At 45.7% G+C, this 24461-nt stretch overlaps 1 protein-coding gene across 1 annotated transcript in view; it reads right to left on the reverse strand.

Annotated features, from left to right (window-relative positions):
- The window catches only part of GAB3 (GRB2 associated binding protein 3), a 76666-nt gene extending 62637 nt beyond the window's left edge, over positions 1-14029 (reverse strand). Inside the window, exon 1 of the mRNA XM_065915438.1 lies at positions 13939-14029. Coding sequence (XP_065771510.1) covers positions 13939-14010 — 72 coding nt within the window. The 5' untranslated portion in view covers positions 14011-14029. The remainder of the gene's footprint in view (positions 1-13938) is intronic.
- Positions 14030-24461: the final 10432 nt, after the last annotated feature.

A 24461-nucleotide genomic window follows, 5' to 3' on the forward strand; every position in this document is an offset into this window, starting at 1 on the left:
GAGGTTTTGTTTGGATTTAAATATTTAAAAAGGAAATATTTTTATTTAGATATTGAAATAAGGAAATAACAGGACTGAAAAAATAGAGGTGGACACTAACTTAACACCAGCCTCTGAGAAGGTTTTCTAAAAACAGGACATGACAGCTGGAGGCTACAGAGAAAAACCACGCCACACATTCATTCCTCAAAAGTTAAGATGTCGATGCTATGAACAGGCGCGCCACCCATGACTCAGTTGCCAGAGCGCAGGGGGGCAACAGAAAGTGAGGGTGGTGGGCAGGAGACCGGTCCCAGCTGGTAGACTGCTAACAGCCCCGGAGGGATAGTTACAGGGCAACTCATCTGCTCGAAACACTGTTCTGGCTGCAGGAAGTTGCCAAATCCACCTCCCAGCCTCTGGCCAGCACAAAACTGTGACTCAAGTTGCTCCACACAGGAACCCAGAGGATGCAACTGCTGACCGAAGGACCTGTCTAGGCCTGGGAGGAGCTGGGCTTGCAGAGGGCATCTGCCTACAGACTCGTCCCAGGTACCTAGAGAGGAAAGGAACAATCTGGCTTTCAACTGGGTTAAAGACTTGCTGAGCTGAAAGAACATACATCGACAGAAAGAAGAACCCTTCACTGTTCACAGTTCAAGGCCAATCCCCTGGACCTCTTCCCTGCTGTAACCCAAGGCATTTCTGGATCCTTGGCACACACGTGCCAATCAAGATGTGATCACGTTTTGGGGGTGAAGTGATAAGCAGCGGTCTCGCAAGCACCTCAAGCCACTGCCCGCTGCCTCTGGCTTCAGTTCTGTTCCCCACAGGGTCCCTCTCTGCTCTTGACATCTGAGAGTCCAGGTGGAGCTCACACCACTGTGAAGGATTTTTCACGGGCACCCTTCAGAAATCTTTCTCCTATTTTGTGAAAACTGTACCTTTCCAGGGGTAGGTAACCAGTCTAACTGATCTAAGGTCTATTCCATGAGTTGGTTAGATTTTCCTGCTCTATTTTGGACTCTTTAAAAAAAAAAACACTTTTTCTTTCATATTGGGTTTTAGCTGATTAACAATATTGTAATAGATACAGGTGAACAGTTTAAGGACTCAGCCATCCATATACATGTATCCATTCTCCCCCAAACTCCCCTCCCATCCAGGCTGCCACAGAACATTTAGCAGATTTCCCTGTGCTGTCCAGCAGGTCTTTGTTGGTTCTCCATTTTAAAAATAGCTGTGTGTACATGGATTTTTGGACTCTTTGATGAGTTTCACAGAGGGGAATTATATAAACATGTGTTCAGAAATGTTACTTTCTTCCTCAGAAATCTCTTTGAATGCTCTGGCAGTCACACCGGTCCAAGGCAAAAGAGCACCTTGTTGTTTAAATGTGTATTTGGCTGGTGTCTCGTGAGGCTTTATATTATTTCTTATGCATCACACCCCTTTGTAGACCTTTTTTATTTCCCCATTTTCCCACTTCCATGCTGATCTTTCCCTAATGACTGACAAGGATTATTCACAAAAGTCAAGGGTATAAACTCATCTGCCTTATACGTTTGTATTGTTTTGAAGCATCAGTGCCTAAAATCGTGCTTGGCATACAGGAGATGCTCAATAAATATTTGTTGAAGGGCTGCAGAAATGAATGAAGAGAAGTGTTTTATTCTCAAAATCATTTTCTAACATATTTAGACAGGTTTTCCCCACCTCCAGATCAGATTGAGATCTGACAACATTCTTTTGTAGAAACTGTATTTCATTGTCTTCCACTTAAATGCAACACATCTGGAATTTGTTTGCCATGTCTCTATGAAGTGAGACTGATCTATATTTTTATGAATTTGTTATCAAGGTTATGAAGAAGTTTGCATCTTTTCTGTGCCCAAATAGTTTAAAGAGTATGAGAGTGAATTGTTCTTTAAAGCTCAAAAGGTCTCCAATATTAAAACATTTGAAGTCAAGCATCTATCTCAGAAGTAATTATCCATTTCTTTCATATTTACTTCATACTATTGACCAGAACAACATTTTAGGGTGTAACACTGTGAAGAGTGGTGCTCCTTTCCGGCAAGGCCATGTGAGAGTTCTCCTCTGCTGTGAAAATTTGGGTGGAGTTAAATTACAGTTTAAACTTCAGTTTAATTTCTAAGTTACACCACACGCAGGACCCAAGACCCCAAACCACGGATTTCTTGTCAGCCCTGAAAGCCACAATGTAACAGACTTGCTTCTTGTGAAATAGGAACTGGTGGTGATGAACCAAAATAGCCACCGAAAAGGAGGCCTGAGACGGGATGACCAAGCAGCCCACAAGAAGACCTAGCTGGGGTGTCGCTCTAAGGTAGGCACGGTTCTGACGTGGAAAGGAGGCGGAGGAAACTGAGTTACCAGTGTTGTGGGATGCATTGTGAGACTCTTGCCTGGAGGGAGACAGACAAGAACACAGGAAGTTCCATGCCAGAAGGAACCGGACTTTGATCCCTGATGGGAGACAGCAGATTATAAAAAAGTATTTTCCACCATTTTCTTTCTGCTGGCAATGGCACCGCACTCCAGTACTCTTGCCTGGAAAATCCCGTGGACGGAGGAGCTCTGGTGGGCTGCAGTCCCTGGGGTCGCTAAGAGTCAGACATAACTGAGAGACTTCACTTTGACTTTTCACTTTCATGCATTGGAGAAGGAAATGGCAACCCACTCTAGCGTTCTTGCCTGGAGAATCCCAGGGATGGGGGAGCCTGTTGGGCTGCTGTCTATGGGGTCGCATAGAGTCAGGCACGACTGAGGCGACTTAGCAGCAGCAGCAGTACAGGAATATCATTGCCAGATGTCAAACAAGCCAGCATCATCTGCTTCGGCTCTGTCCCTACAGTCAACTGTCAACCGGCTGCCAGACTGACCCTGTTACAACGCACGTCCAGTCACATGGTTTCTATGCTCGGAACCCACATAAGGTCTTACTTCCTCACTGAGAGGAAAAATCCTAGGCCTCTTCTTAGACACTCCAAGACCCGACACCAGCCCCCCACCCTCTCCCATCACCTCTCTAACCCCAAATGCTCTTTGTTCACTCCCTGGGTTCCAGCCCAGCTCATTGCTCCTGGAACATTCCAGGTGTGTTCCTGTTGGAGGGTCTCTGTGTTGAGTCCTTCATCTCCTGTGTAAGCGGTGGGGCATTTGAATTCCCCAACCCTTGCAGATGCCTAAAGTTGAAGCCAAAAGGTGTCTAGTGGCCAAGAGCAATCCCTCGAACAGGACCTTCCAGCGTTAAGTCATGAAAAGACAAGCAGATATGATTCCCTTCCATGTGGAAGTAGATGAATACTGCCTCCGAAGGCCAGGAACTCTGTTGAGATTTGAGATGGATTCATGATATGAGGCTCTCAGAAAATTAAGACGTATGTGAGTGTTGACCTGTTACAATCTAGAGCTAGGTGGTCCATAATCAGGGAGGTGAATTAGAAACCAGCTTCGAATGAAAAAAAAAAAAACAAAAAACCAAGGGGTGACAGTGGCCTGATTTCTCCACTCTCGCTCTGGGTTCCGAGCACATGGGAACTTCTAGCCAGAGAAGGACCTGTGCAGAGAGAGTTAGTGGGGCTTTTCCTTTGAAGACATCATCCAAGCAGCTCATCAACAGCGACAAGCCAAACTCCTCGAAAGCCCCCTTCTGGGCCTTATTCTGATATCATTTTGCCACTTGACCATGTCTCCTTCTCTGTTAGGCCCAGGTCTGGAGGTGGGTGTCACTTGATTCTTGCAAATCACTGAAATGCTTCCCTCTTTGTTGCCTTCAGCAACCAGGTCCCCCATCTCTCCATCCTCTTCCCTCTCAGTGGTCCTGACATTCCCTGAGACTCTGTGACTCCAAGTAGTTGTGCTCAGTTGTGTCCAACTCTTTGCAACACCCTGGACTATAGCCCACCTGGCTCCTCGGTCCATGGGATTCTTCAGGCAAGAATCTTGGCATGGATTGCCATTTCCTCCTCCAAGGGGATCTTCCCCACCCAGGGACCAAACCCACATCCCCCACACTGGCGTGTGGATTATTTACTACTGAGCCCACCTGGGAAGCCCTCAAACTCAAAGACCTGCCCCCAGACTAAGGTCTGTGGTCCCATGCTCCCTCCTGCATGGGCTCTATTATGTAATCAGGACTCCAAAGATCTGGACAGATTGGCCTGAAGGCTCCACAGCAATCAGAAAGGGGGAATCTACCAGGAAGAAAGGAAAGGTCCAGTCCCTAGGCCTTGACAAAGCAAAACATCAACAGCACACACAGAGACTAGAAGAAAGAGAGAGAGAGCTCAGCAAAAGCACAGAGGAAAATGCGGTTCCCTCGACAGGAAGCCAGCATGAGTCAGCAGTGGAGTGGCTGCCAGCCCCGAGCCAGGAGGACCTGCAGCTTCCAGCAGGGGAAGGGGGCACCTGGCTCCTCTTGGCCTGAGGCTTTGATCCCAGGAGTGCACTTTCTTCCTGGGAGCAGCTCAGAGGAGGCCCGACAGCATGCTCAGAGGGTCAGTGGCCCGACAACATGGAAGGATCAGCGGCATCCACCGGCCATACTCAGATGCCTGAGAGGAACCCAAGTCAGAAAGAGCAAGTATGTGTTCCACGTAATCTCACCAGGTAACAACAGTGGGAAGACTGTCCAGTCAGAGCTGTCACACACCTCTTTGGGAAGAGTGTTATGTAACCAGTTTCCTGTTGGTAAAGTGTCCAAACAACACGTGATCACTCAAAAAATGTGGCCAGAGTGTCATGAGATCACCACTGATACACTTGCCAGTCACTGAAATTTACAAAACTGCACTGCACCCCAGCTTGCCGACCACCCTGCTCAACAACCTGTCTCTCCTGAATGTTTTCATTAAGTAGTAGACACCTGACATTGGTTATTTCTCTATAATCATTCGCATGTTCTTAATTTCCACTGCATTCCCACGAATAGCCTTTCTGTTCCAGTTTCCCTTCCAGTTGGTCTCCCCTGCCAGTTCAACCTCAAGATCGCTGCTGCAGACCCCAACACAGTCTGTGAGCCCCCTAATTAAATCCTCATCAAGTAACAGTTCCCTGAACCCAATGTGCCCAGTACTCCGATGCAGGCATTTGCTTCTCAATGTGCAAAATGCTGACTAACTCCAAGACTTAAATCGTTGGGCGAAGCAGGTCTGGGAAACTCGACTCTCTTCTAGCTTATGTGTGCGGGTTGAGATCCCCCAGAACCAACCTGAGTCTAACGCTGCAAGGTGTCCAGTGGTTCCACCAGGTCTTCTATGTGAAACCACAACCACATTTAGGAGAGACTGGACCCAGAGCATTGGAATGGGACACTTGACAGTGATGAGCTGCTTCTAAGCACTCTAATCTCCCCAGTGCCACTGGAAGGGCCTCCAAGGAGTCAAGAGTCCTCAGGAAAGAAGGTTCCAGTCACCTCACCAGGCAAAAACACCTTTATCAGCTAAAGAAAGAAAGTGAAGTCACTCAGTCATGTCTGACTGTTTGCAACCCCATGGACTGTAGCCCATCAGGCTCCTCCATCCATGAAATTGTCTAGGCAAGAGTACTGGAGTGGGTGGCATTTCCTTCTCCAGGGGATCTTCCCGACCCAGGGATTGAACCCAGGTCTACCCGCATTACAGGCAGACACTTTACCGTCTGAGCCACAGGGAAGCTCAGCTAAGGCATGGTCTTTCTCCTTTCTTCTCCCTACTGTTTTCTGTAGGGTTTGCTGGTGGCAGTGAACTCCAGCTCAGTGGCCTCACTCAGCCTGTCAGACACCCGCTCTCTTTGACACGAGAGGGAAGGAGCATGTAGGCAGTAGTGACAGCGGGTTTCTCACTAGAACTAGCTCTGAGTTGTGGTTTGGGGTGTTTTTTCCTGGCTGTTTAACCTCAAAACTGGTTCTCCAGCCCTCTCAGCATGTCTGTCAGAGACCCAATATCATTCTGATAAGCTCTTTTTCTACTGAAATCAGTCAGGATCAGCTTCTGCTGCTTGCAAAGTAAAACCTTGACCAGTACCACATCTACAAGGAGTATGTGGTCCATCCAAGTTTCCTCATTTCTAAAATGCACTGAAATTGAATGAAGGAATAATAAATAGAAAAGGAGAAATTACAGAGCTATAAAAATTTAAAAGTAGAACTAATAGTAAGCAAAACACTGATTCAGTGCCAAAACAAAACTTAGTAAACAGAACACACCAAGTAACCTAACCAACAGGGGAAAAAGGAATACAGCCCAAACTCACAATGACAAGAAAGCAATACCTCTGGGAAGAGGAAACACAAATTGTAAAAATCATAAGAACATTTTATAAAATTATATGTGATTAATTTGATGGCCAGAATGAAACAGATACTTTTCCAGGAAGAGTATAATTTACATAACTGACTCAGGGAAAGATAGACTAAACAAATCAATTTCCATAAAAGAAACAGAGTTGACAAAGATCTAAACACACCAAAAAAGCACCAGATATAGCTTAGAGGGGGATTCTGCCAAAATTGTAAAGGGCTGTTAATTCCAACTCTACTTAAAATATTCTAGAATATGGCAAACTTCCAAATTTTTGTATGAGCCAAGTATAACATTTATGCCAAAATCTGCTAAAGATTGTACAGAAATAAAGCCAAATTTAAAGCCAAAGACCAGTCTCACTCATGATTATTGATACAAATATACAATATAAAATATTGGGTTGATCAAAAAGTTTGTTCGGGTTTCAAACCCTGAGTGAACTTTTTGGCCAAACCAATAGTAGTATGAATAATCCAACAACACAATAAAATCATACCTTATCCAGTTGGTAATTTTTCCAGAAATGTAAAAGTGGTTTAATATTAGATGATCTATTAATAGAATTCATTGCTTTGCTAGGTTTAATGAAAAAGTCATGTGACCATCACTAGAAAAACTTCTTAATAAAATCCAAAAATGACTTTTGATGAAAAAAAACCCTCATTAATACAGGAATTGTGGAATATTTCACTAACATGAAGAAAATATATTCTCCTAGCCCAAAAGTCAATATATTTCTTTTTTAACAAACAGCTTTATTGAAGTATAATTGACACACAAAGAACTGTACATAACTAACATGTACAATTTGATGAGTTTGGCATATGTAGACACCTGTGAAACCATCACCACAAAGTAATAGATCCATCACCTCCCAAAGTTTCCCTGTGTTCCTTTGTGTGTGTGTGAATGTGTGTGCACTAAGAACACATACATGAGACCTAACCTTCTCACAACTTTTAAGTGCATAATACAGTATTGTTGACTATAGCCATTATGCTGTACAGTCAATCTCTAGGAATAATTTATCTTGTATAATTGAGACTTTATACTCTGGTGACTCAGATGGTAAAGAATCTGCCTGCAATGCAAGAGACCTCGGTTTGATCCCTGGGTCAGGGAGATCCCCTGGAGGAGGGCATGGCAACCCACTCCAGTATTTTTGCCTGGAGAATTCCATGGACAGAGGAGCCTGGCAGGCTACTGTCTGTGGGGTCATAAAGAATCAGACACAACTAACACTTTATACCAAGAAGGGCCAGCAATCCCACTTCTGGATATATGCTCAAAAGAACTCAAATCGGGATCTCAAAGAGATATCTGTACTTCCATGTTCATCAGAACATTGTTTACAATAATAGCCAAGACAGAGAAACAATCTAGGTATATTCACTGATGGATGCATGGCTAAAGAAAATGTGTTATGTCCATAAAATGGAATATTACTCAGCCTTTAAAAAAAAAGGGAATCTTGCCATCTGTGACAACATGGATAAACCTGGAGGACATTATGTTAAGTGAGATAAGTCAAGCACAGAAGAAGAAATACTGCATGATTCCACTTTTAAGAAAAGGTCCCTAAAATAGTCAAACTCTTAGAAGCAGAGATTATGATGGTGGCCCCCAGGGAACAGGGTTAAAGGAAATGAGGATTTGTTGTTCAATTGGTGTAAAGTTCCAGTATCTGTCTTAATAGAAAAACACTTATCTTGACTTACTTATTTTATTTTTTGGCTGCACTGTAGATCAAAATAGGCTTGCCCATTGTCAATACTACTTTTTCACATTGGGGTATTAACCAACACATCTGGACAAGAGGGAAAAAATGAGATACATAAGAATTGTAAACATAAAATTCTATTTTTGATGACATGACTGTCTACATAGGACATCCCCAAAGAAAAATCAACTGAAAACTACTACAAAAAATAAGAGAAATCACAGGTAATAGGGTATAATACTAATATGTTGAAATTATACTGGACCAAATTTTGTGCATTTCCAACTGAACTTGGCCCCATCTGCCTTCCAGGCCTGGCTGCTCGCTTTGTGCAGAGCTGTGGCCTGTACTGAGAGTCCTTCCCCACACTACCCCGGTCTAACCCAGTAGACCCTCAAATAGTCCAGAGCCCTCCACCACTCCTGGATTCAGATTATACACCGGGTCACAAAATATTCGCTTTCCTAGTGGTTGCCCAGAAAGACACAGAGAGACAAGTGCCATAACAGAACTGGGAGATACATTCATCTCCCTTCTTTGTTGCAAAAGACCATCTCAAAGGCGAACTGACTCTATAGAGCCTGACCAAGTCCATCCAACTGACCCAACCAGTGGGTGTGTTTTCTCATGAAACTGCAGCCAATTCAATAACACACTATTTTGTATTTTATTTCTTTCCTTTCCTTTTTCCACCACTCTCACCACACTGAGATTACAACCCCAACAGAGCCTTGGCAAATAAGCTTTGGCTCAAGTTGTGTTTTCTAAGAAATGGAGGTAAAGATAGAATCTAATAGTCCTACAGATACAAACAACAGTGAGTAGACATAATGGAGAAAGTCCCATCTACAGTAACAACAAAGTGCAAAAAACAACACACACACACACACAAAAACCCCACATAGACATAAGACTAATAAGAATTCTGCAAAGACCTATGTGAGAAAAACCTGGAAATACTCTTCTAAGACATAAAAGCAGACTCGAACAACTGGAAAGACATATTTTGTTCTTGGATAGAAAGGCTCAACACCATAATGTCAGTTCTCTCTAAGTTAATTTAAAAATCTAAAATAACCCTCCTTCCCAATAATAACAGATTTTCTTTTGAAAGTAAGCAAGCCAATTCTCAAGTTCATGTGGCAAAATAAAATCAAAACTAACCAAACTAAACTCTAAAAACTCCAACAACAACAACAACAAAACACCAACAATAAAGGGGGACTAGCCATATCAGTGGGGGCTTTCCTGGTGGCTCAGTGGTAAGGAATCTGCCTGCAATACAGGAGACCCGGGTTCTATCCCAGGGTCAAGAAGATCCCCTGGAGGAGGACAAGGCAACCCACTCTAGTCCTCTTGCTTAGAGTCCCATGGACAGAAGAGCCTGGCGGGCTGCAATCCATGGGGTCACAAAGAGTTGGATACGACTAAGCTGCAGCAGCCATATTGGTATTCAAATCAATTGTAAGACCTCTCTAATGAAAACAGCATAATAATGGCACAGGAATTGACAGAGATACAATAGAAGATAACGTAAGATCCATAAAGTGAACCAGAATGAAATATGGAAATTTCACCTATAATAAGGAAGGGCAGTATTTGACATCAGTAGGGATACCAATTTTGTGTTGGCAAAATTGTACAGCGACTTGGAAAACAATAACATTGGATCCGTTCTTTACATCTGCACCAAGGTAAACTCCAAATGGATCCCGAATCAAAATGTAAAAAATAAAACACAAACCAGGGCTCCTGTCTGCTTCTGCTCAGCAGCTCAGACCCAGCACCCAAGTGTCCCAAACACTGAGCTGATGACATTCCTGGGGAAGAAGGGCTGTGGGCCTTGCCTGAAGGAGAAGAAATGTGCGAACTCACTGCCCCAGCACAAGGCCATGCCCAGGACAGGGGCGATCACCCCTGCTGGGCAAGCAAGTTGGAGCCCCAGGCTTGGGCAAGAGGGAGCTGAGGGTCACACTTTCAAGTCAATCCAGGTGGTGCAGATCCCACCCCTGGCCACCTGCCAGCATCATCATCCCCCTAGGCTGATGCCTGACCCAACCTGCAAGTATCTACGTCTCCCCCATAGACCCAGTGCCTCAAAGGCCCCAAACACTCAAGGGAAAAATGATCAAATAAAACAAAATATAAACAAAAACAAAACCATACAAGCACCAGAAGCAGAGTCAAAATACAAGTGAAAAACTGGGGAAAAGTATACACATCTCTTCTCCCAAAGGACTAATCATCTCCCAGAAATTGCGGCTAAAAAGACCAACAGGGAGAAGACACACACATGTCAAGACATGTTCAACTTCCCTCCACATAAAAGAACTGCCAATTCAAATGACACTGAAACACCATTTCTCACCTATCGGATGGCAAAAAATGTCCAAGTTTAACAGCACGTGCTGTTGGCCAAGCAGGATTGACACTGCTGGAAGTAATGCAAAATGGAACATTCGTTAATATCTACGGATTCTAGATTCACAGGCCCAGCAACCCAAGCTCTGGAAATCATCCAGGTGTACCTGCACAAATAGGAAAGCATCACCTGGACAATGTTACTAGTTATGGCCATGGTTGTACACATGAAGAGGAGAAACAACTCAGGGGTCCAAAATAGGGAAGTGGTTGAATAAACGTGGTAAGGCCACACATCAGGATTCTACACAGCTGTCAAAACTAGTGAAGATCTCTGGTCACTCACATGGACAGAATCCTAGAGTAACTTTTTTTTTTTTTTTGAGAATTTTCAAGATCGACTCTCTTACCAACTTTCAAATCCACATTTCAGTATTACTAGCTACAGTCACCATGCTGTATATTAATACCTCAGAACTATTTATTTTATAACTGCAAGTCTGTACCTTTGGAACACCTTCACTCATGTTATTCACCCACCCCCCTTCCCCTGCCTCTGGCAACCACCAGGCTCTTCTCTGTATCTCTGAGTTCAATTTTGAAGAGTTTACATAAAATTGAGATCACCTGGTATTTGTCTTTCTCTGTCAAACTTAATTCACTTCGTATAATGCCCTCAAGTCCCATCTGTATTGTTGCCAATGGCAAGATGTCCTTATTTTGGACGGCTGAATAATATCCCACTGTATGTGTGTATATATATATATAGATAGATAGATAGATAGATAAAGATGGGTCTTTATCTCGCTGGAGAAGGAAATGGCAACCCACTCGAGTATTCTTGCCTGGAGACTCCCATGGACAGAGGAGCCTGGCTGGCTACAGTCCATGGGGTCGCAGAGTCCACACGACTGAGCAGCCAACACATCTTTATCTATTTATATGCTGATGGGTACTTAGGTGGCTTACCTTACCTATTGTAAATAATGCTTCAGTGGATATGGGGGTGCAGATACCTTTGTGAGTCAGTGATTTTGTTTCCTTTGGATAAATACCCAGAAATGGAGTTGGCAGATCATATGGTAGCTCTGTTTTTGTTTTTTGAGTAACCTCCGTACTGTTTTCCATAGTGTATGTGCCGATTTACAGTCCCATCAACTGTGCAGAAGGGTTCCCTTTTCTCCAACATCTTTGCCAGCATTTGTTACCTCTTATCTTTCTAACAGCCATTCTGATAGGTGTGAGGGGCACCTGTGCTTTTGGTTTGCATTTCCCCGACAATCAGTGGTTGAGCCTATTTTCATGTGCCTGTTAGCCATCTATTTGTCTTCTTAAACGAACAGACAACGTAGAATGGAATATAGACTAAACTACCTTTTGTGCAAGAAAGGAGAAAATAAGGAGCTATGTACATAAGTCCTCGTATTTATATAAAGAAATATTGGACACGTGAAGGAATAAACTAAGGAAAAAATGGTTACTTGAGGGCTAAGGGCAATTAAGATGGGTGATGACAGAGGGGAGATTGAGATTTCTCCATGTATGTCTTAAATATATATATATATATATATATTTTTAAATTTCTGAAACATGTAGACATAATATCTATTCACAGACACAGAAAAGAAACATGGTCACCAAAGGGGAAAGTGAGGGATAAATTAACAGTTGGGAATTAGCAGACACACACGAATATGAATAAAACAGATAAACAGCAAGGTCCTACTGTGTAGCATCGGGAACTATATTCCATATCTTACAATAACCTATCATGGAAAAACTCTATAGCTGTATAGCTTAAAGTAACACAATACTGTAAATCAACTACAGTTAAATTTTAAATTTAAAAGAGCAGTCACAAAACTAACTTCGCTCATGGATTCAAGAGGATGAAACACCAGCTTAGCTTGCACTGAAAGACTTACCTAAAAACAGACTCAGCTTCTGTTAGTCATTCAAAAAACATGAACAGAGTACTACTTGATCTGGCCATGTAAGAACTGAATTATTGTCTTGTTTGTGCTAGTAGCCTGCTTTGTTATGTCGTTGTGTTACAAATGTTACGGTGTGGACTTCTGGAGTACAGGGAGCAAGTCTTTTTTTCTCGATGGCACAGGGCCTAGTTCAGAGTTGGTGCTCAATTAACCTCTGAGCCACCAGGGAAGGCCTTGAGTTGGTGCTCAGTTAAAAGAAAAAAGGGATGAATACTTCCCATAAAATCTGAACCAAACAGCAGCTGAATGATAGCGCCGCGTTGACTCGCGGCCCTGACGCATGATCGCCACCTAGTGGCCACAGAAGATTCCTGAAGAACTTAGAGAAACGACTTCGGCGTGTGTTCCAGAGACGGCTTTCAACCAAAAAGCATCAAAGCCTGTCTAAAGGACTATGTCCCTCACTAGAAAAAATTACCCTTTTTGGTCTTGGTGTGTTGGGAGGATGCCACTGAGGCAGTCTCGCGTCCTAAGTCTCTTCCATCACCACCTGGTCACACGCCCCACACACTACTAACCTGTGCAAAGTTCACACCTGCCACACCTCCATTAGACCTCCCGAGAAGGAAACACAAGTGATAACAGGTGTAGACACTCATGGCTATCCCCAAGTGGATGAGCGGCTAGTCAACTTTCCTAAGCCAGTCTCCTCAGGACAAGATATACACCAGTCCTAGCCAACAACCTGCCACGAACTTTGGTCTGCAGGTTCGCCAGCTTCCTGCAGCGTCGGACACTCTCCAGTAAAACTTTAAAATGGTTCGTATGTCGAAGGGCAGAGAGGAAACCTGCCTCGAGCTGGCATTGCAAGGCCGGGTCTGTGGCAGACCGTCACCCCCCACCCCCCAACCTTTGAACGTCAGTGAGTTTTCCAAGCAGCTGCACCCTTAGCAAAGCTGTTCAGTGCTTCAGAGCCCGAGAAATATTTGACCTCGTGTTTAGGGACCGGTGGACCCCAAAAGAATGATGAAGGTAAACACTGGTCGTGAATCAGAAAAACCAAGTCTAGATCTATGGCTGTAATGAGAAAATGCCTCTAAGAGACGGACACGAGTCTGTTTCTGGCTCAGCGGAGAAAGGGGTCTGAGCAAGTGTACGTTGCAAAGACCTTGTCCTGTGGACGCGGCTGGAGAGAAGGAATTTCGAGCCGGGGGTCGTCCATTTAAGGTGGTGGTGGGATGCGTAGGAAGGGGAGGTCTCCTGAGCACCCTGTGTCTCCTACCCAAAGCCCGCGGTGCCCAGAGGTGCCAGCAAAGAGAGTCGTCCGAAGAAAGGAAGAGCTAAGAAGGAACAGCCCGGGGAAGACCGCGCGGGCGGCGGTGTCCGATGACAGTTACGCAGAAGGATGGGGCTCGCGGCCGATCGCCGCCGCGGCCCCGGGGACCGGGACGCTCTTTCGGGAGGTCCCGCACCGAGACCGGGGTCGGCGCTCGCCTCCTCGACGTGCAATCTCGCTTTGCCGGCCGCCGGCCTCGCCCGCCGCCCGAGCGCCGGGAGTGGAGAGGATCCCGGGGTCCCCCGCGGGCGGGAGGGCCCCGGGACCCCCCGAAGGCGCGGGGCGACGCCCCCTACTCACGTAGCGCTGCAGCTTCCTCTCGGGGGGCGACTTGACCAGCCAACCCGTGCAGACGGTGTCTCCCGCGCTCATGGTGCCTGCCTTCCCTCCAGCTCGGCCAGCGCCCGCGGCGGAGGAAGTCGGTGGGGTTGCCGGCGGGGCGGGCCCAGCGCCTCCCGCCCGATAGCCGGCCCAGCGCCGCCCCCCGCACCCCGGCGGCCCAACGACCCTCGGCCCGGAGGGGGGGGCCGGGCGCCACCACCCGGCTCCAGGCAGCCCAGCCCAGCGGGCCAGAGCGGGTCCCCCCACCGCCAATCTCGCCCCCCGTCCTCCCCTCCCACCCCAATCGGCAGCGTAAGAAGGGCTGATCTCCGGGCCTCGGGCCTCGGAGTCTCGAGAGGCAAAATCTACACCCGCACCTGCGGAGTCAAAGCTCACGGACGCAGCCTAAGCGCCCCGTGACTTCCCGCTTCCCCTGGTTCGCCAAGAACTGCTTCTGCTGGAGCTCTCCCCCAAAGATCTCAGACTCCGGCGGCAAGGCTGAACCCAAGTCCTCCCCTATCGAAAGGTTCACACAGGCAAGTGCTGTTTGCAGACTTGAAAAAAGGGATCCCAGAAAGACAATGCAGCCGGGGACTGAGGCCGGTAAACAACAGCCACCCACACGACACTTGCTGAGTCTTGCAGGGCCCCGTAACTATGCCAAACGCTGGACAGGCGGCTAGCTCCCTAGATCCACACCCCCTATTTTCACGGTCTCAATCGTGCAGGTGAGTAAACTCAGTCACAGCGACACATCCCCTGCCAAAGTCACCCAACGGAGGAACTGAGACTCAGCCAGGCCTGGCTCTATGCTCTTCAACGGACACTCTGCCCTTGGTGAACACACTTGGTAAACACAAAAGTACGAATAGCAAAATTAGGATCAGCACCTAAAGTTCTAACCCATGTGATGCCTCTCCCTCAGAAGGGACACTTGGAAGCAACAAAGGTCACATCATTTCATTGATTGACAAAAAAGACTTCTCAGCCTCCTACCATGTCTTTCCAGAGAGCAATGATTCTTGTACATTGATGTTCATGTGTTGTTCTATAATCAGTCAGGATTCACTGTGGGGAACAGAGTTTGCTCTAGGGGTTTCAAGCAGAAAGGGATTTAATTCAGGGAGCAAAAGAAAGTGAAGTCCCTCAGTCATGTCCGACTCTGCAACCCCATGGACTGTAGCCCACCAGGCTCCTCCATCCATGGAATTTTCTAAGCAAGAGTACTAGAGTGGGTGGCCACTGCCTTCTCCAGGGCATCTTCCCAACCCAGGGATCGAACCCAGGTCTCCTGCATTTACCATCTGAGCAACCAGGGAAGCCCTTAAGGAGAAAGGTGCTTACAAAACCATTCGAAGTACTGTAGCATCAGGAGTCAGTGGCAGCTAAGGGAAAACCAACTATCCACTGTACTAAAACCCCTCGCTAGCCAATATCAACACACACCCCTAGCAACAACCACTGGCTCCTGGCAAATTTAAGGCTGCTATGCTATTCCTACAAACGAAACAGCACTCCCTAAAACAGGAGACCACAGCGCCCATAAGTCACTATACCCATCTCTAGGGGATACTGATTTGACTTCTGGTTCACATACCATCTCACCTCAACAGTCTCAAACCTAAAGGAAAACTTAAAGCTAACCTCGATCAACCTTTCTTTGATGTCCATAAAATCAGCAGAGAAAGAAAATTGTAAAGTTGACATGTCCCTCCCCTCCAACAGCTACTACCATTCTTTCTATAACTGATCTTGAGACCATCCTTGGTCTTTATAATTTCCTTCTTCACTACCCTCCCTGCCTGCCTTTTGCTCTCCAACCTCAGCTGGTCAGAATCCTTTACCTGGTAAGTGATTCAAACATTTCTACCCACTGAGCCTGAAGCCTGTGTGGTCTGCCTGGATGTGGCAGGAGTCAGAGGTACCCCAGAGGATCCCTTGAAGGATAGGGAAACCTGGCGTGCTGCAATTCATGGGGTTGCAGAGAGACACGACTGAGCAACTAAAAAACAATGTCAACTATCCAAGCCTACTCAGTAGACTGGTAGTTTGCCTCTGTTTCAGTGGCATAAAAACCCCTATGTGGCCAGATGGCAATCTCAGCTTGCAATATGATGGAACCAACACTTGGATTCTGGTAAAAGCATCCCTTTCTTGGGAACCAACAGAGCTCCAAGCTGCAGGCAGGGGATGAAATGCCCTGAGAGTAGACGATTAGGAATGATGACTCCTAATCATGAGGAATCATTCCCCCTTCTTGATTCCCAGGCCGTGGATTCCAGCAAAGGAGAAACACCACCATACAATGGCCACCACCTCAGTCTTGACTCCTGTAAGACAGCAGCTCCCCTTCAGTGTCTTTTTGCCAACTAGGGTAGGAACTGACCTCTACTAGACTGACCATCCCCACCATCTCCAGCCTGGGTCTTCAGGGCAGTCCCTCACTGTGAGCACAGGGCACATATCTCATGTCTTACAGGGATTACCTTGGTCAGAAGCACTGTTATGTGAAAGATTACTAAAGTAAATGCAAGACAGTAAGTCTATGGGGGGGCCAAGTCATCCAAAAAGTCGCCTAAGATAAGTACCTATTCAAGCCAGGACAAATTGTGGCCACCTCCCCCGGGAAGGCCACCATGCTGTGCTGTGCTTAGTTGTTCAAGCCGTGTTGTTTACTCTTTGTGACCCCATGGACTGCAGCCCGCCAGGCTCCTCTGTCTGTGGAGACTCTCCATGCAAGAGTACTGGAGTGTGCTGCCGTGCCCTCCTCCAGGGCATCTTCCCAATCCAGGGATCAAACCCAGGTCTCCTGCGTTGCAGGTGGATTCTTTACCAGCTGAGCCTCCAGGGAAGCCCAAGACTACTGGGATGGGTAGCCTATCCCTTATCCAGGGGATCTTCCCAACCCTGGACTCGAACAGGGGTCTCTGCTATTGCAGGCAGATTCTTTAGCTGAGCTACCTGGAAAGTCCAAAGGCTCCCTTACTGGGGGATGAATGTAGGTCTCTGCTGTGGACAGGATGAGTACATAGCAGTGCCAGTGGCTGCAGCCTAAGGGTAGTTCCTGGGAGGGGAGACTCACTCCTCTACTGATTCCTTTACTCTGTAAACTTCTGAAAGGTTTTTGCTGAACAAAAAGATCCCGAGCTTCTTGGCGTCCAGAGAAGCATTCAATCTGGGGTCAGAGATGAGGCTTGATCCCTCAGAGCTTTTGTGTAATAAAGTTTTATTAAAGTATAAAGGAGATAGAGAAAGCTTCTGACATAGGCATCAGAAAGGGGCTGAAAGTGTACCCCCCCTGCTAGTCTTCAGCTGGATGTTATATAGCCACTAGAAAGAAAGAAAATGAGGTCTCTCAGTCGTGTCCGACTCTTTGCGACCCCATGAACCTACCCCATGTAGCCTACCAGGCTCCTCCCTCCATGGGATTCTCCAGGCAAGAGTACAGGAGAGGGTTGCCATTTCCTTCTCCAGGGGGTCTTCCCAACTCAGGGATCAAACCTGGGTCTCCCGCATTCCAGGCAGACGCTTTAACCTCTAAGCCACCAAATAGTCGCTAGCAGTCTGTTAATGAAAGAAAGGAATGTCTTAAAACTCTGAATGGCACCAGGCCCCTCATCCATAAGAGGCATTTTGGGATAATCTTGGCACCAGATGATTCATCCCAGGCCATGAAATGATTGACTTGAATCTTGCAGAAGGGCAGATTACCATACAAATAGTTTCATTTACATAGATTAGGGGAACAATATCTGAGTATAACATACTTGTTTGTCAGGTAGGTTCTGAGCCTTTAGGCATAACCTACTTGAAGACAGAGGCTGGGGTAATTGAATAGTACATTAACATAGCTTAAGACAAACATTTCCATAAGAAAAATGCATTGGTTAACTCAAGGTTTGAGAATAGTTAACTTCAATTGAAACCAGGTGTCATGGCAACACAATATTTTAAAGAAACCTCCTTTTAAATTTGTATAGAGAAGGGAAAAAATATCGATAGTTTGTTTTCTCCTGCCACTTAAGAGAGAGAAAAATGTCTGAAACTTGCAGCCTATTTCCTCCATTTGGAGACCCCTGGCCTTCCTGCCTGTTACTCTCTCACTTCCCTGGTGGCTCAGATGTTAAAGTGTCTGCCTACAATGCGGCAGACCTGGGTTTGATCCCTGAGTTGGGAAGATCCCCTGGAGAAGGAAATGGCCACCCACTCCAGTATTCTTGCCTGGAAAATCCCATGGATGGAGGCGCCTGGTAGGCTACAGTCCATGGGGTCCCAAAGAGTTGGCCATGACTGAGCGACTTCACTTTCCTCTGTGAAAACAATTCTCCCCATTAGACTCTCAGTCCAACACATGGAGTCTGCCACTTGCTTCCTTTGGAGACCTTGAGCAAGACACCTAGGAGGTGCCACGTGGCAGTCAAGGGAAAGGGTCATCCACAACAGGGATCGCAGAGCTGGGAACCACCTGCTTGAGCGACTGTCCTATACCTTCCAGACCTGCATGAGTCTGGTCTCAAATCTTCCCCTTCCCATGGAGGATTAGATGGCCAGACATTCAGGTATTCTCACAGACCAGGAATAAGCCAGAAGCTGTTGATCAAAAGGAAAATATGTTTGTAGTAGAGGGCATGACGTCTTTCAGGAGTCCACAGGATGTTTCTCTTTTCCGAACTTGTCATAAGCTCCATGCAGTCTTGCAGTGTGTCGAGTAACTGGTACCTGCCATAGAAACTTTCCTTGCCCTGTGTCCCACCAAAACCATGTCAACTCTTAGGTGACTTGCTGAAGCACTGGTGGGCACAATTTCATGTAGTATATGTTGCCTACAGAATCTGAAGAACCCCACCAAATGTGGTGCCTGAGTGGGAGGTGGTATAAGGTGCAGCAACTTACTGAATACCTAGCATGGTCCAGACCATCTCAAAAAATCACTAAGGGTCATTCTCTTGGGTCTTCATGGGCTTGATCTCTCACACTCCACACTCTGGCATAAATGTGTCTTTTTTTTCCTTCTGATTATTTTTGGGAATCAGGGGATGTCCTTATTACCCTGTTGCTGTTGTAGCCACGCGTTCCGGGAAACAAACTCACTCAGAAGGACAATGCAGATAGTGGAATGCAGTTTATTACACCAGCGGGTCCAAGGCAGAGTCTCCTCTTAGCCAAGGACCCCGACCAGTTTTTGTGAAAACCTTATATACCCTAAGTGTACTTGCTCAAACCCACCTTCCCAAATTCCTTGAAACTAGTCTGGACAAGGTAAAAGAGAAATATGATCAAAATTAACCCATGATTCATGTATCACAAGGCTAGATAAACAGTGGACATTTACCAATAGGACTGTGGTCATATCCCGATAAACATAATGGAATTTACGACTTTGTTCTGTTACAGAGATAATTAGCATATTCTTTTAGGCAATGGAGACTCCAAGTACAAGTCCTGAGGCTCTTTTATGGGGGGGGGGGGTCTGGTTTCCCATTGATATGCCACTTCTATAGACACCAGACACAAAGTTCAGAGTCCATTGGGAGGGTGGACCATGCATGTAGCCTAATGTTCGCAGTCTGGCCTAAGATGGAGTACAGCTCTGTCTGTTTCCTCCTTCATTGCAACAGTGTGTGTGCGCGCATGTGCTTAGTTGCCAAGTTGTGTCCAACTCTTTGCAACCCCATGATCTGTAGCCCATGAGGCTCCTCTGTCTATGGGATTTCCCAGGCAAGAATACCAGAGTGGGCTGCCATTTTCTCCTCCAGACATGTGTCTTGATGAAGCATCTTTGGTACCTCTTGGCCACCAAGTGCAGTAAGCATGATGTCTTCAGTGTAATGGCCCAGCATGATGTTCACCATGATTGTTGAAACAATCAAGTTCCATTCATCTGAGATGATGGTAGTCAGAGGGCAGCTGGTTTGCATTCCAGCCTGGGGAGAGTAGATAATATGAAGAGCAAGTGTTTTTCTACAAGTTGGATTCCCTTTGTGGCTTCTTAAGCTTAGTTTGAAATAGATAACCAACATGGACCTACTGGGTAGCAGGGGACTATATTCAATATCTATTTAGTTATATGAATAACTATATTCAATATTGGACTTCCCTGGTGGCTCAGCTGGTAAAGAATCTGCCTGCAATGCGGGAGACTTGGGTTCCATCCCTGGGTTGGGAGGATCCCCTGTAGAAGGGAAAGGCTACCCACTCCAGTATCCTGATCTGGAGAATTCCATGGACTGTACAGTTCATAGGGTCACAAAGAGTCAGACACGATTGAGTGACTTTCAGTTCATATTTAATATCTTATAACCTATAATGGAAAAGAATCTGAAAGAGAATATATAACTGATTCACTGTGCTATACACCTGAAACTAACATGATATTGTAAATCAACTACACTTCAATAAAATAAGTAAACAACATTTAAAAATAAAACAAGAGAAGAGGAAGTTTCCCCCACCAAAAAAAAAAATAGGTTTAGTTTGGCAGTTCTTTAAGTACTGTACATCTTGTAAATAGAGGGATTTATGAAAGCAAGCATCCACTATTAAGGAAGAGTTTCTATTTTAATTATGTTATGTGGGGCAAAATTGCCATGCATCTAACTTATTCTCTGTGAAAAGAGAAAATTTGAAAAGAAAATTCTTCTCCAATTTCTAGATGAAGGACAGACATGGGGAGATAGCTATACATGTGTGTGAAAGGCCAATAATGTAAAATTCACAAGTCACATCCACAAACACATAAAAAGAATTATACACCATGAGCAGGTGGGATTTACTCCAGAGATAAAAGGTTCATTCAATATATGAAAAGTCAATCAATGATATATACTATATTGACAAGCAAAAGAAGTCACATGGCTGTAGCAGTTGATGCAGAGCATACATTTGACAAACCCAATGTCAGTTCAAGACCAAAATGCTCATGAAGTGTAAGTCACTCAGTACTAAGGCTAGAGGGGGAATTTCCTCAACTTGTTAAATAGCATCTATGGAGGACTTGACTAACATCATGGTTAAATTGTGAAAAATGGGGCATTTTCTCTTATGGTTGGTAACAAGGCAAGGCTATCTGCCCTCACTACTCTTATTCAACACAATGTTGGAAGTTCTAGCCAGTGCAATAAAGGGAAAAAAACAAAAAGTGCACAGATTGAGAAGAATAAATAACAGTGTCTCGATTTGCAGATGATATCATTGTCTTCATAGAAAATCCAAAGGAATCTACCGGAAAAACTCCCATAACCAATAAGTGAGTTTTACAGAGTTGCAGGATACAAGATCAACACATTTCAAGGCTCATTATTTAACTGCAGTGATCAAGATTGTGTGGTATCCACAATATTGTAATTAGCCTACAATTAAAATTTTTTAAAAAGTAAAAAAAAAAAATTGTGTGGTGTCAGTAGAAAAAGTGAAAGTGAAGTCGCTCAGTCTTGTTTGACTCTTTGTGACCCTGTGGACTGTAACCTACCAGGCTCCACTGTCCATGGGATTTTCCAAGCAAGAGTACTGGAGTGGGTTGCCACTTCCTAGTATCAGTAGAGGGAGAAACATATAAATAAATGGAATGGAATAGAGAACCCAGAAATGGACCCACATCAATTTCCCCAGCTGGTTTTTGGCCAAGACATAAAACCATCCTAGCAGGGTGTGCCACTCCCAGCCAGGGCCCAGCAATTGTCAGGGTTCTTTCTTTATGATAGTGAGTTCTAGGTTCAGCAACTACTGTTTCTCTTTAGAGGCACCATCCCTGTCAACCTGTCTCAGTCCACTGGTGCCGAGAAACTTTGCAAAAGTTTTGGGCCCCTGGATTTTCATAGGGCTTATCTTTCACTCGGTGGTGAAATACTTGCTAGTTTCTGGGCATCTGGTCCATTCGGCATGATGCCATTAATGGAGCAGGCCAGCATGATGGTTTGGGGCAGAATGAGATGATCCAATCAGTCGGGGACTTCTTTATGATAACGTGCCAGATAATTGACGGGACAGTGCCTGGGGCTTCCTTTGGATGGTTTTCCCAACATCGGAATTCTTCCAGCTGCCAATTGTGTTGGTTTCCAATTAGGCAGTCAGGAACTGGGTGTCCACAGGTAGAGAGATCCAGACTAAGATTCCATCTCCGGCTAGTGGACCACAGTGGCCTCTATGGTCCCAAGGGTAAGTCAGAGGCAGGTTAAGAGTACACACGTAGTATTCCATGTACCTGGCCTCACCCTTGCTTGAGAGCTGAGCCTGTGAATTGACTGGGTCTGGAAATTCGATGAAAGGTCATGATTTTCCATGGTGGTGATTAAAGGTAGGCTGCTGTTCACCAGACTGAGCGCTTTGGTTGGTGGTGGTCTACTACAGGTGTGTGCTGCAGTCCATGGGGTTGCAAAGAGTCAGACACAATTGAGCTGCTGAATAACAACTATATATATATGGACTTCCCTGGTGGGTCAGATGGTAAGGAATCTGCCTGCACTGTGGGAGACCTGGGTTCAATTCGTTGGTCAGGAAGATCCCCTGGAGAAGGAAATGGCAACCCACTCCAGTATTCTGGCCTGGAGAATTCCAAGGACAGAGGAGCCTGGCAGGCTACAGTCCATAGGGTTGCAAAGAGTTGGACATGACTGAGCGACTAACACTTTCATTTTTTATCAGTTCAGTTCAGTTGCCCAGTCATATCTGACTCTTTGTGACCCCATGGACTGCAGCATGCCAGGCCTCCCTGTCCATCACCAACTCCCAGAGCTTACTAATGACAGCATGATCAATCACCCCCAAAGATCCTTGGGGATGAACCATCTTAGTTCCAGCTGCCACCCCTGCTGTATCTTGTGTTACCTGTCCTGTTTTGATGGGATTTAGTGCCACCACTTACACTTTACTTCTCTGGGATCCCATCCTTCCCACTGAGAGCACAAGACTGTTTCCATGGCAAGACTTCCCACCTCCTTCCTCCAGAATGTTCACCAAAGTATGCCTCAGTGTTTTGCTGAAAGTAATGTCACCCGAAGGGATGACATTAGTTAAGGGGCGAGGCAGTGGGTTGCACATGACAACTCATTCCAACATCCTCCTCCCCAAATCTTGGGATTGGAGACAACAAGGGATGGGAGGAATAGGTTACAAGAATGGGCATCCCATTGCTTGGTAACTGACTAGGTGATATCATTATAAGGTCTCCAAAGAAGGTAGAAGCAGCCTTATCAGACAGGGGAAGAGGAACCACTTCTGCTGGTGAGGGGGGATCTGGCAGGGTTTAGAGTCTGGCCACCTGATGCGAAGAGCTGACTCATTTGAAAAAATGCTGGGAAAGATTGAAGGTGGGAGGAGAAGGGGACAACAGAGGATGAGATGGTTGGATGACATCACAGACTCAAAGGATATGAGTTTGGGTAAACTCTGAGAGTTGGTGATCGACACGGAGGCCTGGCATGCTGCAGTCCATGGGGTCACAAAGAGTCGGACATGACTGGGCAACTGAACTGAACTGATAAAAAATGAAAGTGTTAGTCACTCAGTCATGTCCAACTCTTTGCAACCCTATGGACTGTAGCCTGCCAGGCTCCTCTGTCCTTGGAATTCTCCAGGCCAGAATACTGGAGTGGGTTGCCATTTCCTTCTCCAGGGGATCTTCCTGACCAACGAATTGAACCCAGGTCTCCCACAGTGCAGGCAGATTCTCTACCATCTGAGCCACCAGGGAAGCCCATATATATATTTGTTGTTCAGTAGCCCAGTTGTGTTCAACTCTGCAACCCCATGGCCTGCAGCACACCAGGCCTCTCTGTCCCTCACCATCTCCCAAAGTTTGCCCAAGTTCATGTCCATTGCATTGGTTATGCCATCCAGCCATCTCATCCTCTGACACCCTCTTCTCCTTCTGCCCTCAATCTTTCCTAGCATCAGAGACTTTTCCAATGAGTCAGCTGTTTGCATCAGATGACCAAAATACTAGAGTTTCAGCTTCAGCATCAGTCCTTCCAAAGAGTATTCAGGGTTGATTTCCCTTTACACTGACTGGTTTGATCTCCTTGCTGTCCAAGGGACTCTCAGAAGTCTTCCCCAGCACCACAGTTTGAAAGCATCAATTCTTCAGCACTCCACTTTACCGTCCAGCTCTCATAACCTTATGTGACCACTGGGAAGACTATATGGACCTTTGCCAACAGAGTAATGTCTCTGCTTTTCAACACTGTCTAGGTTTGTCATGATTTTCCTACCAAGGAGCAAACGTCTTCTGATTTCATGGCTGCAGTCACCATCCACAGTGATTTTAGATCCCAAGAAGAGGAAATCTGTCACTGTGTGTATTTTAAGCCATAAATAAAATGGGAAAATTCCTAATCTTTGGATGGCACAGGAGGAAATGGAAGAAGAGCAACAGTTGTCCTCTTTTGTCAGTAGCAGCTTGTTAGAAAAGATGATGGTAAAAATTCCATTGACAATAGCAATAAAGAAATAACTCCGGATCAATTAAGTCTATGGGGGCTAGGTGTAAGAATCCCCACTTGAGAGCG

Source organism: Muntiacus reevesi, chromosome X, assembly GCF_963930625.1.
Source record: "Muntiacus reevesi chromosome X, mMunRee1.1, whole genome shotgun sequence".
NCBI lineage: Eukaryota > Metazoa > Chordata > Mammalia > Artiodactyla > Cervidae > Muntiacus > Muntiacus reevesi.